The 21,171-nt window shown below is 31.6% G+C and overlaps 1 protein-coding gene across 1 annotated transcript in view; it reads right to left on the bottom strand.

Moving 5' to 3' along the window:
• LOC123698171 (protein NDNF-like) overlaps positions 1-21,171 on the bottom strand; it is a 29,533-nt gene that overhangs the window by 4,068 nt on the left and 4,294 nt on the right. Inside the window, exons 2-6 of the mRNA XM_045644768.1 lie at positions 10,641-10,811; positions 9,768-9,880; positions 9,224-9,312; positions 8,898-9,016; positions 397-653 (exon numbers count right to left, since the gene is read on the bottom strand). Of these exons, the coding sequence (XP_045500724.1) occupies positions 397-653; positions 8,898-9,016; positions 9,224-9,312; positions 9,768-9,880; positions 10,641-10,811 (749 nt within the window). The remainder of the gene's footprint in view (positions 1-396; positions 654-8,897; positions 9,017-9,223; positions 9,313-9,767; positions 9,881-10,640; positions 10,812-21,171) is intronic.

Raw genomic sequence — 21,171 nt, 5'->3', positions numbered from 1 at the left:
TAGTTACGGATTTTGAGAAATTTTTAATAAAATGTCGCGAATGTATCATGTATAAAAAGTAAGAGCTAGCGCGCAAGAGCAACTTTTGTCTCCGCAACTATTTTGTCTCCCCCATCAACTCTATGGGCTAGTAAGAAAGTGCGTGCATGTAGCGACGCAACTTCCTATAGAGTTGACTGGAGAGACAAAATAGTTGCGGAGACAAAAGTTGCTCTTGTGCGCTAGCTCTAAAAAATATAAGCCCAATATACACTAGTCGAAAAATATAGTTAAAAAGTAGCTACCTAGTATTCATTTATCTTACAATATAGGTACGATTTCTATTGAAGAATCTACCACACATTATCTTATCAATATTTCGTAGAAGGCTTACGTATCATAAAATCATCTACTTACCAAACTTCTTCCTCCTGAAGACATTCCTATAATTCCCGTCAAATATGCTATATCTATCCACATCCATATCAACTGTGTTTTCATCATCTGATCGAGCTTGATTATTTCTATTTCTTTGTCGCTTCTCATTAGAAGAATCATCTAAGTTTTGTCTATTTGTACATATATTCGTATCTGCTTGAGCAGCGCATAGGGATGTGTAGTTCTTCCGATGTGATGCAACCACGCAGTATGTGGTCATCTGGGGATCTATAGGGCTGGAAAAAATAAGGCAATGTTATAAATATGTCTGTTTTCATTTACGGATAGTATTAAAACATAATGTGCCTGTTTTATGTTAATACTGGTACATAGTACGGCAAAACAACTAAGTCAGTATATGAATAATGGTACATAATACATCTAGTTAAACATATGGAAACAATTTGTATCTTAAAAACAATTCTAACAAAGTTATTTTAATATTTTATTGCGTGGATATCATTGGTGTTAAAAGTTATGCTTAGTTATATCAATTTAGAAGATCCAAATAGAAATTCGCAAATCATTGAAGTGTTTTACAGAAAGTGAATGCAGAATCATCACTTATTGGACTAACTTATCGAGCTGGGCATAGCCAGTGCAAGGTTCATCCAGATAATGAAACTTGATAGAAGACCTGTTAATAATGCGTCTAAAAACGTTAAAAGGAGTTATTAGTATAGCGGTTCGGGCTCACAAAAAGCTGGTCACAAGGAGGTAATTATTAGACAGTAGTAGACTTAAGTATTGGGTGGATTTCCCAAACCGCTTTTTTACGCGGCAAGGCTGAAAACTATCCTATTTTTTCAAGATATTGTTTTTATTTTTTGTTTTAATCGTAAAGCACAATGTTTATAATATGGCCCTATCATTATAGTTTAAAAATAATTATTATTTCCCAAGAAAATGAAGTAAATATAGGCGATTTCCAATTTTGGTGGCTTGTCGCCGACCTACTTCACTCAATATCAAGATAGATTAACTAAAAACTAGACGTAGGATTCGATTTTAATTTTTATGTAGTCGTTTTATAATAGTTGACCATTCAAAATATATCAATTTAATTATATTAAGTACTGTAGTATAGTTTTACAGGCACAATTTAGGTCTGTCGCCGAGAATTTTCTAATTTTGGTGTCATTTACAAAAAGATATTTCTACAAAACACCAGTGATTCCTAAAGCATACAAATTACGTTATGCACTTCATTTAGTCACGCGCTAATCGGCTTAGCAGGTGGTTGTGTGCTGTGTCGTACCAGTTTCCCGTCAAAAATGTAAGTAAACAGTTTCATTGCAACACCCCCGATTTTATGCAATTTTGGTGTACTTAAATAATCATACTTGTGACAGTAATATTTTATTGTTATTTTGAGTATTAGTAGAGTTTTGGTTTGTTTATTGTTTAGTAAATATGTTATTATTTTATTACACGTAGTTTTTTTTTAAGAATTTTTTTCTTGCAATTTCCAATTTTGGTGGGACAATTTTGGTGGTTTTGGTGGCATTTTTAGACCCACCAAAATTGCTTCCTTACACCAAAATTAGAAAATTCAAATAAAAATGTTTATTTACTAAGACCAACATTGCTTCATGAGACCAAAATTAGAAAATCAATCAATAAATCGAATTAAATATTAATGTAATTACATAATAATGAAATATTATGATGATAGCACTATTAATTATACCTATTCGAGATAACAGCGCTGAAAGAGTAACTTTTTTTACTTTTGTGTGAGCAAACTCATAATGCTCAGGAACTTGCCCATACAAATCACAAAAAATGCTGATATTTTCACAGTAAACCCTACATAACACTATTTTTTTATGCTGTAGATAGATATTTTCAAATTAAGAAGGTATTCTGTTACAGGAATCCAAAGTAAAAAACTAAACAAACTAGAGCATAGCAGTTACAAAGAAAGAGAGGGTCAGAAAGAAAGAGAAAAGAAAACATCAGAAAAGATCCTCTCAAGCTTGAAGAACTGAGAAGAAAAGAACGCGAAAGATACCACAGAAAGAAAGCTGAAGGCAAAATTGTACCGTTGTCCGAATTACCACCTCGAGCCCGTAGACTGAAACAGAGACGAAATTATATTAACTTCAAAGCGTACTGTGAAAGAAAAAAACGAAGAGGTTTACCTTCAATACTGTCCAGCTACATTCTACTACATAATTTACCCATCGAAACAACGCCACAGCCTACGTCACAGCAAACACATCAGCCAATTACAAATTCACCTCGAGTTTTGCGATCCCATAACAAAAGTCTTACTTTTACCGTTGAAGCTGCTCCTGCTGCTCCGATTGAAGAAACTTTATCCATCGATGCTATTCAAAGAAGCACACCCGTTAATGAGACCGCTTCTCCATTTATAAGTCCCAACATAAGCTGCATACACTCTCCCAGTTCTATGTCTGGGCGAAACAGTCCACAGTCAGATATTTCTACAAGTAGCATCTTTAAACCAGAACTGAACAACCAACATAGAAAATACCGAGAACAGAAAAAGTGTAAAATAAGATTACTTAAGAAAGCTCTTCTGAAGGAACAATAACAAAAGTTTTTGTATAGAAAAAGACTTGAGAGGTTGGAAAAAAAGATGAAGATAAGTCCAAAAAAGGTTGTGAAAAACTTCTTTGAAGATGATGAAAATAGTCGAATTTGTCCGGGCAAGCAAGATTATATAACAAGAGGTGGATTGAGAAAGCAAAAACGATATTGGAATGATTCTCTAAGAAATTTACATCGAAAATATCTTGAGAATGGGTACCCGCCTGTATGCTATATTACTTTTACAAGAATGAGACCATTTTGGGTTATTAAGCCAAGAATGGAAAACCGTGAGACGTGCATGTGTAAAACGCATGCTAATATGGAGTTTGTAATATCATCTCTGAAGAACAACAAGATTATTCTTGAAAATTCCATAACAGAGGTCTTAAATACTTTGACTTGTGAAAAAACTACGGTTGCCTGTTTACTACGTAAATGTGAGGTTTGTTGTAATAAAATGTTAAGTTTCAAGGAATTTGACAACTCAAAAACCATTTCATACTATGCATGGGAGAAAGCAGGCAAAAGCTATACTAAAAACAACATCTGTCCATCTTTAAAGCTGCACGCTAGCTTTACATGACATGAATTTTAAGGTAAAGTTTTTCAGGCAGGCAAGCCAGCCAAGGCAGTCAGCAGATCTGTTACCAAAAGGCAATTTTTATTATTATTTTTCATTTTTTTTATTGCAGTACAAGGTTTTTTTCCATCCAAATATAATTTTGGTGGGGTGTAACAATTTTGGTGATATCATTTTCAATTTTGGTGTCAAAAAACCAATTTTGGTGGGAGGTCAATTTCGGTGTCAGGAATAACATGATTATTTAAGGGAATATTCTTATTCTTGTTGATAATTTAATTAAAAGATAGTACTATCTAACACCTAAAATCAAATTGAATAAAAAAAAATCATAAACAAAAATTTCCACCAAAATTAGTAAAAAAATGCTAGTTGTTGAAATCCACTCTATTACGTCAATCCTATTGAATTGCATTAAAGGAAAGATCCGTTTATAGTGTCGGGGTAAAAAGTTGTATCTGGGGTCGTATTCTCGAATTGTGATCGTTACATGAACGATGTTTAGATAATTAATTAGCATCTAGAATTTTTTTTTGGTGATGGAAGACTTATGATATTCAGAAAAAGTATTGTTATATTTGTAAAGTGTCGGCTTACAAATATTTACATTCCTTTCACGGAAGAGACTATGAAGAGATACAGTAATTACATACATGTAATTATCTGTCTTTATTGCGAGAAATACTCGAGTGCACCGACAGATAATAAGTTGAAGAAGATAAAACGTTTATTTTCCCAATTAAGTGCTAGAAGCCACAAAACCTTGTAATTAATAATAGCGGCATCGTATATTTGACAAGAATGTGCCTTAAAAGCACTATAATAACCCCCAACAAGCGGATAATGATTACAATTAATAACGACTAATTAGAAGAAACTGCTCGCAAACCAGCAAAACATTTAGCGTCACCCACAAAAGGAGTTATTGCCTCTCTAGGCGATATTCTTTTAATTATCGTACAGTTATGTGGTGGAAAAAGTCGCACGTGTTGAGAATAGTCACCCATCAGGTCCTGTTAGGTTAAGTTATCACTGAGGTATACAGTCGGCATGCATGCAAACGCTAAAGGCAAGAAATTTGCTATAAAATTAATTAATATGCTACCTACACACTTTAATATGACTCGTTTAAGGAGGAATATTGTAATACAGTATTTATTATGACTTTGTGAATGTGTTTTCTGAACAATGCTTTCCTGACGACAAACAGACGGCCGCGGCGTGGATGCGATCAATGTGTCGTTAGGGCACGAAAGTCGAAATGATACTTTAAATCTTCACAAAATAAAAGACGGTGATGAATTTTATATTTGATTTAAAAAATCTGTTAAAATCAACTGTTCTCGCAATATAACAAAAGAAGACGTACCTAATACGTAGATGAGAGTCGCAACAAAATATAAATTTTAATGACTTATTTATAATTATCATTGCCATAAGCTACGAAATTTATCGATACTAAGCTCAGGCAAGGTATTAAAGTTTAACATTCTAAGGTTATTAGAATTCGCCATTTAAAGGTATCAAATCTAGGTATTTAAAATACCTATTTATAGTAATTAATACATTAAATATTTAAATTGTTGCAAAATAGTTCGTGCATTTCTATATTTTCATCGTATTTATTTTTATTTTTTAAACCCAAGAACAAGATATAGGACTTACGTAATATATTTTTTTGTTTCATATCTTTCGTGCCTTTTCACTTACTTATTCATTAATTGAAAAGATTTGAAATATCCAATTCGAGACAAAAATATGCAAAACTTGCAAAATTATTTTCACAAACTCTCCTTCATTGCAGAAGTGTTAGGGTCATCCATTAGAGAGCACAAATATTTGTTCAATTTCATTTATACTTGCAGTACAAGAATTGCATACAAATTAATTTAATTGTATTTTCTGCAGTATCTCATTTACGGCTATTAGACTTGCAACACGTAATTTGAAATCGGGCAGCCATTTCATCATAAGGTTCCGATGGGTGGCAAGATGCGTGGTTAATTTACCTTTTTCATATCTTTACATACCTCGAGATGCAATCAAAATTAGATCCAAAAATTAATCAGCATAAGACATTAATTCCATTATCCCACATGTAAAGTTCAAAGCCGTGCTGTACAAGAAATCGGATTTTAAATATTTATTATTAAAGCGTAAAATCGATTAATTCGATACATGCCCTTGCACAAAAAGTTGAAGGAATCAAGCTTGCCTTTGCTGACTGTTTATTCTATTTACGCGTTCCTTCGCAGTTGCATTCGCTACAAATAGTATGGTTTGCTCATAAGGGTAATTTAAAACTTTACGAGATGAGAATCGAAATGTTGTTAATTAGTGTTACACCTAGCGTGCCGAGGCTCATTGTTTTTTTTTTAAGTTTTTAACGAGTTAAATGTCAAAATGGAACCCGCGCAAAAAATCAAAAAATATCATTGATATAGTGCCGAATGAAGAATGATCAATTACTTCGGTATAATTTTTAAATTAGTAATAATTAAATTGTGTACGCCAATTATTTTGATTATCATGAATTATCCGTTCTTCTTTTTGGTTTATGTCCACATACATTATCAATTCTTTAGAGATGTCATCCGTTAAAAAAGTCTCTGTTACTTATTTGTTGCATAAACAAAAATCTTCTTAATTAAAATTATATTAATAAACATTTATTTTTAGGTTTAAAAAAAAGGTTATTATAGTAGAATAAAAATATAGTCTAATTATTAATTATCTTCGGCTGTATGAGCCATGGCCTTTATCAAAAAGGAAAAAAAAGTTCTTTACTTAAGTTTCTTTAAGTTAGTTTAGAATCTGTGCAATCTCTAGTGTTCGTAATTCGAATATCTATTCTGCGCATAAATTAATAATTGTATTTTTTGATGTAACGTTTTTCTCTAAGGTTTTTCTTTCATTTTAATCAATAATTCCTCTTTTTGTTTTATAAATATTTAGTCTACGTTTGGTAAAGCAATGGGGATTGTCTTTTATCGTATCAGAGAACTTCAACTACCTTATTTTATTAGTAGTCTTTTAGTTTACATACTGAGTTTTTTATAATTTCGTATACTACCTATAAATTACATTACCTTTATGAGATAGGTATTTCAAGTTATTTTAAACACTACAATTACCTAATGGAATGTTGTTATGATCGAGTACGCTTGATCTGATCGTACGCTACAATGTAACCAAAATGAAGAGTCAATCAGTGTTTTATGACTTCTATACTCTATAATTACTAGTAATTATAGCCGTATTATATTATTGTTTATGATTCGAATAGGAATAAATAACTCCTTCTTATATTATAAATGGAAATGTTGGTGTGGTTTGTATGTTTGTTACTCTTTCATGAAACAAACTACTGGACAAGTTTGGAAGAAACTTTACATATATTTGTAATATACCTAAGTTACCTATACTTTGGAATAACACAATCGAGCCCGGGAGTGGAACCGCGCGACACAGCTAGCAGATAATAAGGTTAGTGTAAACTTTTTATTGATAATATAATCGTTGTGGTAAATTACCTACGGTGTCAAAAGAAAGTTTTCGTAAAAGAGAGGGTGAAATCTAATTTCTCCCTAAAATTTTCTCCGAAAACGACCTCTCAAAACCGTTTAACATTGGTAAAATCACGCATAATATAAAAAGGTACATATAAAATTGTTCTGCCCCAAAAAGAACTTTAAAATATCCGATTCATCACAATATTAAAATATTTTAATGTATGTCGTTAGATATTTTTCTAAAAGTAAGTACTACTAGTAAGTAATATCGTCAACGTCAAGTATCGTTTAATCTTTACTTTACTATCCATAAATCATACATTCTTACATTAATTATCATAAAAGAAACATAACTTCTCAAATGCCCATTTAGTTTGAAAATTATTAACACCTGTTATCAATAACAACGTTAAAACCGCAGCAAATTGGCGTAAATAAAAACAAATGTGAAAACTAAATTCAACACCAAAGTGTGTTAACGTCTTTAGTAATTAAAGCCTTAAAGGGTGTGTATTGGAAGCGAAAAACCGAAAGCTTGTCCGTAGCCAACCATCGCGTGTTAGATTTTATAAGGTAATGCTGCGTTCACAATGACTGTTTATTTTTAGCAATTTTAGAAATTTTATTAAAATTCTGACTGATTTATAAGGATGTGGATTTTTAAGCCTTCGAGTTATGTAATGTAATGGAAATGTATTTATTTAATGGTTTACACAATGCATTTTTGTCACAGGTTTAAGGAATGGGGCACGAGCACGTTAATTAATGATGAAATAGGAAAAAAAAAAGAAAATCAGAATGTATGTTCTGAGAATAAATCGGTATTGTCAAGACTTTTACCAGCGCGGCGATAAAAACTGTAGAACGGTAAGGATAGTTCAGAATACTAAACCAAATTTAATTGATTCCGTTTTTCTGTCTCAAGAATTTAATCACACCCTTAGCGGCTTCGATAGAGACATTCTAGTATTTACGCAAAAAAAAAAAAAAAAACACCACTACGTATATTTCCTAATCCGTCAATCTCCGTCACATGACGCTGCGTACATCTAAACAAGTTTTTTATTTACCTATCGATGACGGCCAATCACAATAAAATGAATATTCGATTCTGTGAATTCCACAGTTTTTGCAATTACCAAGTTATTTGGAATAAAAAGCGCGGTGTGGACGTTTCCTAGTCGAGTCATATCCTGCCATATATGGGGTATCATAAATTCATCTATACTCGTGACGAACTCAAAGACAGCGTGGATTTATGGATTGTGAGAGTATAACGGTGGCACTTGACGGGTTTTTTATACTGTACTCCAGTTATGATATGAATTTAATGTATTGGTTACCGAGAATGTACGCGGATGGTGTTTACTGTTTATGCGACACTGTGAAATAGGGCCGATGAAATGGGGCATCGGTTCTTTTGAACTTCGAAGTTTTCGATTTGTATTAGGTAACATGTATCCTCAGTTTTCAAGACTCATAACATCGCTAATGCTATAATAAGTAAACTATTATCGTGGATAGGACATCTGAAGGTAAATGGAAAGTTCTAATGGTTCTAATGACCGTCTTTATCATTGTACAGAATTCAAATTTTATTTTTTTATATGTGCCTTTTATGAGGCTTTACTTCTATATAGGTATGTATTAGTACTATCACGAATAATATTTACCTATGTAAATGAAAATGTATGTTCAAAATATGCAAATATTTAATGCCTTAATTTAGAAGCTTAGTTTCCCTATTATGAATTCTCTTAATAAATAATTAATTTTACTATCTGAATATGAAAAAACGTTGGTATTTCTAATAATAAATAAATAAATACCTAGGATCCCAATTCGCTGAGAGCCTCCGTCGAGAGCGGATGCGCAGGCGCATTCGCACGGGCCGCGGTGCTTCGCCTCTTACACTGACTGCTGCGGCGCCGCCTTTTGAAGAAAATAACTGAAAACAATTTAGTTATATTATAATTTTATCTTCGATGTATCACGACCACCACTGATCTACCGATCAAACGTAAAAATAAACGTAAGTTTCAAGACGGATATAATTTCATACGTACCTGCCTTTTAAGAAGGGAAAAGCGAGTGTTGTATTATTCAATACTTTAACGTAAGTAACGGAGACTAAAAATAAGTTTATTTTATATACCTGTAGTAAATATCTATCCTGATTTGTGATTATTGCTGATAGAGTGCTCACATCTCCACCACTGCTTTCTTGTATAAGATCCAGATGGTCTGAAAAAAAGTCAATTAATCGTTTATGTTTTCAATATGAACATCAATATCATCTCCAGAGCTTCAGCGGTATAAGTTATCAAGATTTCTTTTTTTTTGAAGTGAAACTTCTTTATCGGGGTTGGAAAAGAAATTTTGTGTAACATTTTTTCGTTACGCGTGTCACATTTCCGTTACGCGCCATCTTTTCCCTATCCCTACTACGCGTGATTCGACGTATTTCTGTAAAGTTGCATATAGTAAATTATTTTTTGAAAAATAAGGTCATAAAGAAGTTTCACCTCTTACGTGTGTACACTAGTACACGCACACATTTTTTTTACATTTTATTAGCCATTATACCGTTAGTGTGTGATTTTTTTATAAATGGTACTAATTCAACTTAGTGTTAATCCATAGTAAATAATATAATGTTTATTCTTATCTATAATCATGATAATAATCAGAAATCTTACCGTCAGAACGTCCAATTTCTCCTCGATATAACGCCCAGTGGAAATCCCTGGTACACGGGCTGATTGTGATGAAAACAGATGACAGTGATAGCTGCGTCGTGTTTAATTCCAAACTGAAATTAAAGTTTTAGTCAAACATGTGCATTATACATTTAATTTTCTACAATATTATGTGTGTCGGTAAAATTTCTTTCAAAGGGGCTAGGTATTATGTCCGCAAGCTTTAAATCTTTAGAGCTACGAGTAGATACACGTAAGTGATGCGCTTAGTTTTATGTTTCAACTCTTAAATTTCAATTATATAAATGAAAATCCCATCACAGTATGTCAGTTTGTCTCGTTCTGAATTTTATCGGGATATTCTGAATTTTCTTCTTTGATATCACGATCATATTGTGCAACATTTATCAATTGAGTATTTGAATAAAAAAAATATTGATTTTTTTAAATGTATTTTAAAACCTTATTATTAATAATATTGATATTTAATGCAAAAAACTCAAAAAAAAATGTTTCTTTTAATTACAAGCAATTAAAAATTGATGAAATTTAAATTTAAATCACGTGACTATAAACGCGCCATGACTGGTCACCATAGATGTGACGTCAAAATGTTTTAGTTGTTATACGTTTTTGTATCAACTGCAATGTGGGAAAACTAACATTATGACGTCACACGCGTCCGGGTGACGCTTCGGGAGTTGTCGGTGTGTTTTCGGTACTGGATTCAAAGACTAATTTTTATTTTGAAATACCTTTTGAATTATTGCAAAAAAAAAAAATTAAAAATATAGTTTTGGTATAAAACTAATATATATAATCTTTCCATTTAGCACAAAAAAAAAAATTACTCAAATACTCAATTCCACTCACTTCCTAGTCTCTCCCGCGTCCAATCTATACACGGTTTGGTTGTCCATCGGCAGCCACTCCGCCAGCCTGGCCACCGGGCGGGTGACCAGGACGCTCGGCGCGGCCAGACCGGCGCCCGCCGCGTGTAGAACTATCAACGTCGCTACACGGACTGTTAATCTGTTGAGACTTCTGGAAGAAAAGAATATTTGGTGAGGAAATAAGAATTTTAATTTTTATGCCGTTTTTTAAGAGCTATAATAATAAAAAGTTCTTTTTTTAATCATTATTTAAAATTACAAGAATGTATGCTTTCTTTCAGATAAATTTCCAATGAATCTATCTTAGGTTTAGCGGATTTTTTTAAAGGATTTTAAAAATAGTTTATTTATCTTACAGCTGATGTAACCCTCTTTATTATGTTTTGCTTTATAAAATTTTGTGTACGGAATGTTTGAAATTCCGGGATCAAAGATGACCTACACTTGTCCTTTTTAACCCCTGTGAAGATGAAAAGGGAATAGAAATTTATATGGGTAACGACTATCCCTTGACAAATTGAAGTTACAGCAGAATGCTAGTTCATTACTTTTTTTACTAGTGGAACAAAGGAAACACAGGAACAACAGGAACAGAACATCAAGACATTCATAATAATTAAAAATTGTAATTCCATTTTTACAATTTCTTTGGAACTATTTTGATACAGAACTATACGTACTTTGTTCGCTCCGAAAGATAATCGATTTTTTTTTAAATTATATTTTGGATATTGCCAATCAAATGTATATTGTAATAATTAATTTTTTAAATTGATTGTCTTATATTTAAGCTATTGAACTAATATCAAATTATTTATTTATTTCACAAAAACATGACTAAAAACAACAATAGATTTACAAAAACCGCAACAACGCATAGCAACCAAGAGCACGTATAAAAATGCGTTGTTGCTAGGTCCATTCCGATAAAAGACCTAAGATGCTATGCCTAACTGATTACAGATACTGTGAGCATTGTATTACCATACATAGCATAATATGATATCATGGCCCGATCAAGGCCGTAATATCAAAACTAAACTAATATTATAGAGGAAAGTTTTGATTTTTTTGTTCCTTTGTTACGAACTCAAAGTTCTTTACCCATTACATAGAATAATAACTAGTAGCTAGCTACCCATTACAATAAATAGTCGTGAACATAAGTATATGGGCGTATTCAGAAAGAAAGCTTGAAACTTATAAGCGCTTATCGGCGAATGTCAATGCTCAAACCAGCTTGTCAAAACCAGCATTGACAAGCTTGTCAAAACCAGCGTTGACAAGCACCGATAAGCGCTTATAAGTTTCAAGCTTTCTTTCTGAATACACCCTAAGCCTTTCTTGTCACTCGCTTTCTATTTAAATGTGTGTATCAAAAATAATTATGTCAATCAAAATGTAACAAACATCCCTCCGAAACTTGACAGGTTTTTTTTATTTTTTATTTTTATTTTGTAGATCTGAAAATAGGTCGAAAAACTTTAGTTAGTCCTGGAAGAACAACGGTTTCCAGATCAGTTAGTAAGTAATAATTCCACAATACTCGGGTACCATCACAAGGAAGGTACCCGGTCTTTTGGAAGGCTTACGTGGGGACACGGATCACAGAGGCCTAATGTGTTGTGGGACACCAGCTGCAGCCTACCCATACATATATAAAGATAGATAAAAGTATCTACAGCTTACGTCAATCTCATACATTCGTAGTCTATTCTATTGAACGCTACGCTAACAGAAATTATCTACAGCTTACGTCAATCTCATACATTCGTAGTCTATTCTATTGAACGCTACGCTAACAGAAAGCCACTTGGCTAGGGGGGCAGGGCAGTCCGCGGCTGATGTAGGACACTTTGAAACAAAATAAACTTGGCTATGGAATATTATTATTTTATAAAAGTTCGTCATGTATCCAGAATCGATAAAATTAAGTCGCAATAAATCAAATATATTTAACATAAAATATACAGCCTTCTTGTCCCGGATCGTAACTTTCCAATCCATTGTTAAAACAATATTTACACAATTTAATATTATCGTTAAATCTTTGCACAGATTTATTATACTTATATGGATGACGACGTCGATGTATAGTACTAGATGCGACATAACAGTTTTGAACATCATAGTTTGTAACAACGAACATAATTTTGTAACATCTTAGAGGAATTTAAATTTACCGTATAAGCCAATGTGCTATCACAAAACGCCATTCGTTTAGTAACATTCGCTTTGATAGTCGATATTTTAGTACTTAAATATATTTTTTTACTATTTTAACTTTGAGAGCATAGAGATGGCCTGTTATTTAATATATTTTCAGATGTTTCTGTCGTTATCATTAATTTCGGTGATTTACCAATTAGTCACCTTATAAGCTGATTGATATTCATTCCGATTTAAATAAATAAGTAAGCTATTCCAATGCAATAAAAAAAATCAAGACAATTATTTATAATACCTTTCGATAAATTTTTACATAATATATTAACTCTCTAATCTATGTAATATTTTAAGGCTTATCCAGTTCCATATATCCCTGTGATCGTATTAATAAAGTGGCATGAGTAATACCTTGATAACCTTCTTCATTGCGCTCTTGTTATAAGAAACTAGGCTTTCGCATTTTATGCGTTAACCTTTACTTATACATTGTATCGATTTACATACATTGTTAGTAAAAGCTTTTAATTGTAGTTTTATTGATTGCAAACTTGTTTACAGTCATTCATTAGGATGCTAAAAAATCTTTTATTTAAGATGTTTCTTAAGATTTAATAATTAAGTCTACATATTAAGTCAACGTGTAGTCTTTCGATCTTATTTCAAAGCCTAGCACTTCATATTGAACATAAAAAATTAACTTTTAACTTTACTAAAGATAATTTTTATAATATGTAATACTAGCTTACCGCCCGCGGATTCGCCCGCTTTGTCTAAAACCTAATAAATTATATATTTAAACCTTCCTCTTGAATCACTCTATCTATTAAAAATCACCGCATTTAAATCCGTTGCGTCGTTTTAAAGATTTAAGCATACAAAGGGATATAGGGCCAGAGAAAGCGACTTCGTTTTATACTATGTAGTGATTTCTGAAAACTAATTTTTTTTTTATAATAACCGACAGCCCTTACATTACAACTATATGGAATCACAAACTCCAACGATCATCTAAAACATTCTAGTACCTTTCGTTTGCAATGCCATCATTGTAATTCATATAACAATATCATTAACTACATATTTCACAAATCCCATCTATTTGTGGTCATCCCACGGTGATTTGTGCCAATAAAACAGACTAATGGTTAGGTTATTATGACTTCCATAAGACTATGAAGATTTCCATTTGCTTATATCTATCTTATTTATTTTTACGACTCCTGAACGCATCTACGAAATTACTTCATCTTTGAGACTGGCGGTATACGCCTTAATAATAATATAATGACTGTATTTGCTTTTCGAATTATTGTTTTATATTAATATTTACAAAATTAAATGTAAAATGACAAGAAGTAGATATAAGTACTATAAACTTGGTAGGTACCTATATATTTTATCGCGTGATGACATTATTGGGTGAATCACAATGGGATTTCTACTGAAAGGCATTAAAATTCGAAGCTTTCGCTCGGAAGGTATGTATTATTATGAAAAAACTGAAAATGCTTCCGTGATAATAAACAAAATCGAGTGAAGCGAAGTAATTCTGAATATTCGTATATCGACTTGAAAAATAAATAAATAAAATAAAAAATATTTAGCTTTTTGAAGTTATTGTCACATCGTTGTAGCACAGAATACATAATAGTAGCTAAACGCTATTTGTAGGTTAGCAGTTTAATATCTAGTAACTAGATTTGTAGACAGCAGTGACAATAATTGTATTATATAACTTGACTTCCATTATCTTGAAAAATACATTTCCTGGTGTTCCCCAGAATAAGAGGTTTGCAATTGCGAAACAGCATTAAATCGTAATTTATTTAAGATCATATAAACTTAATTGCCTGAAATAAAGAATCCCATTCTACAGCAATATCATGCCCATCTTTATACGGCATAACGGCATATTAACCAATTCAATCAATTATAAATCGCTTACCAGCGCTTTATCGCTGCTGATCGATTGATATTTCACCTTAATAGCTGCGATAACTTAGTTTTTAAAGTTCACGCGACCACGTAATACCATTCCGCTCAAAAAGGCGAATATCATAAGGCAAAACGATCATAAATTTGCCTTCATACCACAAGGGTTCATTGTTTTCTGTAACCAACGTTAAGGTTTCGCGGGTCAAAAGCATGTACAGGAAAATAGCCCACAACATGTTTACAATAAGTGACAGAACTGCGTAGCGCTATTTAAATTATTGCGCATTCTTTCGCTGCTGAACGATAAATCTCGGTGTAGTTATATGTAGTAAATTTCATAATGATTTACTGTTTCCATTACTTGAGATTCTATGTGTTTCGTTAGCGTTCAAAAATATCACCGTGTTAATTTGCGCCTATATATTTTAATGCGAGAATGTTGAACGTTGCTTTAAATACCTTGAATTATGTAAATATTATCGATACGATTGCTTAACGTTGGCTGATAGAGATCTCATGGCAAGTAGCACGTTTCAACCATGCTAATAATATGAAGTAATATATTTTTCCTAATAACGAAATAATATATTTTTCCTAATTCTAATTACCTAGTACAAACGCGTGTCGAGAAATTAGTGGTAAGTTACATGACATCTGAAAAATTATGAAAATAATTAATTCATCTGAAGTTTTGAATGTAGCGAGTATGTTCATATTATACGCAGTAAGATAGGATATGATTTTATAATATTGTTACACTTCACTACTTTGTAGACTCAATTATTCATAATATAATTGCGTATGCCTAAATAAGTAGAGAGTATGGCTCTCTACATAAACTTGGATAACACAGAATGTAACAAAACTAAACACAGAATCAAATCAAACCGATCAATCAAATGGGAAACAAATAAAAGAGCGTAGTTCTGGCAACATTTCAACCGCTTAATAATAGACCGCCAGTTTTTGTGTCCGATGACAGATGCATATATATGTCTTGCCATTGCGAAAAATTTCTACAAGTTTGCTCTTTTCAATCGTGACAATGTTGACATTTAAGCGTCTTTTATCACTCGATGTTGGCAACATTCTAATGCAGTAATATAAATCTTGATCTACATTACTTAATCGAGTTCTCGTGTGCTTTTGTTTTATTCATTTTTGTATGTACGTGATCAATTTTACTCGATGTTTATGTCGGTTACCTTGAAATGTGGGGGAACTTTATAATTCTATTTTAAGTGGTTCAGTAGTTATTGACTTTGATTATAGGGAACAGCAATTTGACGGCAATTCATTGCCTATTATCTTTATCATCGTAATCGTTTATTAAACAATCAATTTCGGGATTCTAACATTGAATTTATCATTCTAAAAATAGAAATTACAAGTACCTACCTACATAGAAATACTGTTTGATATTTAATTGTGAAAAAAATTCTTATTTGATCTGTATTTTTAAATCCAAAAGAAAAACGAGTCAAGAGAGCGTGCCTTGAAGATAAGTGAATTACTCTACAGTCTACACAAAAGCGCCCATGACGCATAGTTCTGCTAGTTCCTGTAGTAGGTATCGGGTATCTGAGCTTTTCCCTTAAACGAATCTTCGACTATTGTATTGATGAAAGAGTAAAATTATAAATGTAATTTTAAAGGATCCTTCACATCTCAATCACTTGAATCTTTACAATTAAAAATATTTTTCGATTGCAGACAAACATTTAGCTTACACACACTATTATATTCCTGTAATTTCTTTAAAGATATCAAACGTGTTTATATTAAATAGCAATTCACAGACAGAAAGGTAGGTAGGTACTTATATTTTAAGAAACTTGTCCGGAAATTAAAGGATTTCGCTGGGAATATTTTAAGAACTACGATCAAATGGATCCTTTCTGATCGGAAAGGTCCTTCCGAATAAGTATGTTAATATGTAATAAGAGAAATAATTAATATCCATACTTCCTCCTGGGTAATCGTACCCACTACCTTTCTGCCTACGACTTCGTTCTTTCTGCCACCTAACTTACTAAATTTTTATCGACATAATTTAAAAACCGATAAAGTTTCGTGCAAACTTTAATTTATGCTTGTGTAGATAACGTATATTATTTATCTTAACATTGATTATTCTACTAAATTATTAGAAAAAGACAAACTTGGCGGCTATCTTTTCTATATTTTCCATATATTTTCTATCTGATTATTTTGCAATAGACACTTAGCCTATTATTAATGTTACATGTAGGTATATATTCTGTAAACATTTTGCTGAGTGCAAATAACTAATTTATATGATATTTACCACATCCATGTGTAAACTATAGAAATTAATGTCACAGTTACCCCGATAAAGCCTTACCTTCTTTTTGGAATAAATACATAAATATTTAGTATCTATGCTATAATTTACATTTGCAATATATTTCTCGCCGTGTTACTAGCGAATGCATCGCCGACGATAAGATAATAAGGTTCTCCGTGCTCAACGATATTTTATCGCACGTTGTAAATTATATCCATTGTTTTTTTTATTACGATTCTCAATTAGGCGTGTGTAAAAATAGTTGTTAGTGAACTACGATGATTTGCTAGCTCTTAATGTAACATTAATATACTAGACTATAGTATTATATTTTATGAGTAGTAAAATTTTGATTCAATTTCTAAATACTCATAGCTATAAATACTAAACTTCAGTCTATCGTTTCCTTTTATAGTCGTGTAATTAATGTGTTGTAAGTAGGTACATAATTATTATCAACATTTTCTTACATACAAATGATTAAATATAAGAAAATTATAATAATTGTTCAAAGCGGTAGTCGAAGTCGAATTCTCTTGTACACAATATTCATCCTATTAACAACACTTTCACTTAAGTATAGGTATGCTCAAATTAAATTAAAATAGGTTATAGGTAAATTACACATATTATTATATAACACAGTTTTAGAAACACCTACGAAAGATAAATTAATCACGATTTCAAAATCTCACAAGAATGTGTGATGCGTTTGTTAATTAAATGTTAACAAAGTCTTGACATTTTCGACAATTTAGACTCTTTGCAGTGACACGAAAATGTGAGGAATTCCGCATGAAATATATTGTAACACAGATGTCGCATAAATCTGTCTATGGGTTAGTGCTTCTTTGATTTAATACAATATGTTAAATATAAAGTCAAATGCAACTTTTTAATGCTGTGAATTGCAGTTTTTATTGGAGCAATATTTATAGTTCAAAACATTATAAAGTGTTATGTAGATGGTCCTATTAACTTTGAAACGGTTTTCTACGTCGCGCGCGTCTGATTACAATGAACTAATTGTCAGTTCGACAATAATTATTTATAGGTACGTAGCATGCCTTTTAATGTGAAGTTTTGATAAAAAATTGCACTATAGTTTGTGTCTAATCTTTGAAAACTATCTTGTTCTGTAAAAAGTAAGGCAAGATAGACCAATAAAATATGATATATATATTTAATTTATATTCGTTCTCTATTTTTTATACATTGCTACATTTTTTTTACTTACTACAACTACACTACACACTAATCTGTGTTAAATGTGGTGATAACAGCACATTAAACAGAATATTAAATACCTACTCTAGCTTTAACAAAAATGTTTACAAAACAAAGCCATTTATTTTACAGATTCCTTTTTGCAGCAATAATTATCAAGCTAGGCCTATTCCGATACATACATTACAGTATATTATTATAGTATCTTAATTTAAACATCATCAAACTATCGAAATCAAATCTTGCACACCTATTTTATAGTTTCCATTAAGAGATTTCCACATTCGCCGACAATGAATCGGCGGAAAAAAAAACAAAATATAACTATAAATAAACAGTCTGCCGGTACGTCTGTCTGGCGATGTTTTCTGTTTGTCTGTTTTGATGTGTTTCACGATATACGCGGATTTGGAGACGTCTGCATATAAATAGCACCAAGGATTAAGTAAAGACAATTTCGTTTGAAACATTTCGATGTTTATGAAGATTCATTGGGTTTAAATGGATTGAGTAAACCCTGGAGATGGTATATATTTCTGCTCACAATTATTCTTACTAATAATTTTAATGTGACAGTGTGCTTGTGTGTCTTTCTTTCACAGGATAATGGAACGATTTTTAGTATGATTTTTGTGTAAAAACGTTATAAAGAGAGAGCATAGGCTTCTTACTTCTTTAGATTTTTTTTCGACTGCGCGGGTGAAGCCAGGGGCGGAAGCTAGTCGTATTATTTACCACTAGCTTAACATTAAGTTTATTTACCATAATAATTTACAATTGAACAGTTAATATTCAATCTTGTAGCATTGTAAGCTAAAATGAAACGTGACAAACCCTTTCTTTTTGGAATTAGCAGTTCACAATCGGAAACGTTGGTTTGTGATATTTTGATGTGTACAGTGTAACCCTATATTAGGGGTGGTATAATATTATAATGGTATTCTTTTATGTGGCATTTAGGTGGCATAATATTTTTCTTTGATTGAATATGCTAAAACTTACGATGTTAAAAATATGAAGATATCGATTGATCGTTGATTTTAGATCCTAATGATTACCATAAATAAAATTTTATTGCATAGAATGAAATCTTACTTATTATTATCATCCTCTTACTAAAAAACAATCTTAATATAACATATTTTATAGATTTCACAACATTTATAAAATAATTCCAAGAAAAAAGTCACAAAATCAACGAAATAATATATAAAAAAAAGTGAACGGTTATTTTCTTTCTCGTGCCAGCCCTAAAGGTGCTAACTTAATCTGCAGGATGTTATGACTCCTGGATCCTTTATTCGATAAATATCGTGTATTTATACAATCACTGGAAATCGAATTACAGCTAATTCGTTGTTTCAATTTAACTGCAATGTTAATAAAGCAATATCAATAATTAAAAAAAAATCAAGGGTTGTGTAACATTAGTTTAAAAATACTGTCCTATCCGACAATAAATACGATTTAACGATCTCGGTCTAATTCTAGATCTAGTATTTATAATATAGACGTGGGCTTTAAAAATAATAAGTGTCCGTTTGTCAAAAGAAAATTAATAGTTTTTTTAATTATGTCAAAAATTTTGGCTATTAAATGAGTTCACTTACAAAACAATAAAGGGATGTTCATAAGTAGTAGTAGTAGTTTTTTCATTTAAGATAATTTTTCATAAGTTCCGGAAAGAAATAAGTATACTCGGAGTAAGTCACGTGTTTCGTAGTATAAAATAAAATTTGTTTTGGAATAATGCACTCTCAATGTACAGTACGTGCTCATTGCATATCCCAAAAGTGGCATGTTTTGAAACACGATCGTACGCTTGTAGTTTGTTAACAAATATATTGGTAATTGACTCGATTGGTAGAGGTTAATAATACCTTATATTATGTCAAGGCATATGATCCCTGGTAGTGGAAATCAGTGAAAGTAATTATTTCCTCGAATCAAGCAAGTGAAAACAGTTCTAACCTCAAATTATTAATTTACAAGTTGCTTATTAGATATTAGAAGGTAAAGTCTATCGATCCTGAACTGGGTTTATACAAGAAGGACAAGGACAAAGAAAAGATTATAAGGAGATTTGTCTCCGTTGCGTTTTTCAATTCATACCAATTCAATTTAATAATATTCTTCTTCCTGCTCTCTTTTACACCGAAATACTTTTGTGATTCCATAAGCATAAATACAAGACACTTTTATTGATACAAGGAGGCAATCATCAATCTAAAAGGATTTCACATTTTTCCCCTTGAACAATGGGGAAGGAAGATGACTTGTCAATTTAAAAGAATGAAAACTTTCTATGTAAAATATTCTGGAGTTTGGGTCAATGTATAGGTGAATTGGTAAATACACCTCAATAAAATACGTGTATAACGTATAACGTAAAATACGTGTATACGTGTATGGCCACAACAGGTTATGGCTGAAAAACAGCGGTGAAAGCAGTGGCCTTTTGGTCATTGTTTTCTCCATATGCTGAGTCTATACCCTTTTCGTGGTGATTCTTTTATTTTTTATCTGTATTTTTTTATTTTATTTTTTTTTTGTATGTATATCTTGTTTTACCACGAATAAATGAATTCTATTCTATTCTATTCTATTCTATATCTAAAGACTATAACTTCCACGAATTGGAAAATTTAGGTAAGTTATATGTAAATTAAATTTGACACAAAATCCATTCCAAGTTTTAAATAAATTAAAACCAGTCATTTAGATATAAATCTAGCTTTACAATTATACTAGAAGTAGTGAAATTGTAATACATTTCAGCAGTTGACAAATATTCATGTCACATAATATCTGTGTCAGCACATAGTTGTGTTATTGCCAAATAGATGATGTACTAATTATGGACAAGTGTGAG

Source organism: Colias croceus, chromosome 15 (assembly GCF_905220415.1).
Source record: "Colias croceus chromosome 15, ilColCroc2.1".
In the NCBI taxonomy this organism is placed as follows: domain Eukaryota; kingdom Metazoa; phylum Arthropoda; class Insecta; order Lepidoptera; family Pieridae; genus Colias; species Colias croceus.
Note: the sequence above shows the minus strand (reverse complement) of the source record. Positions and strands in the feature narration are given on the sequence as shown.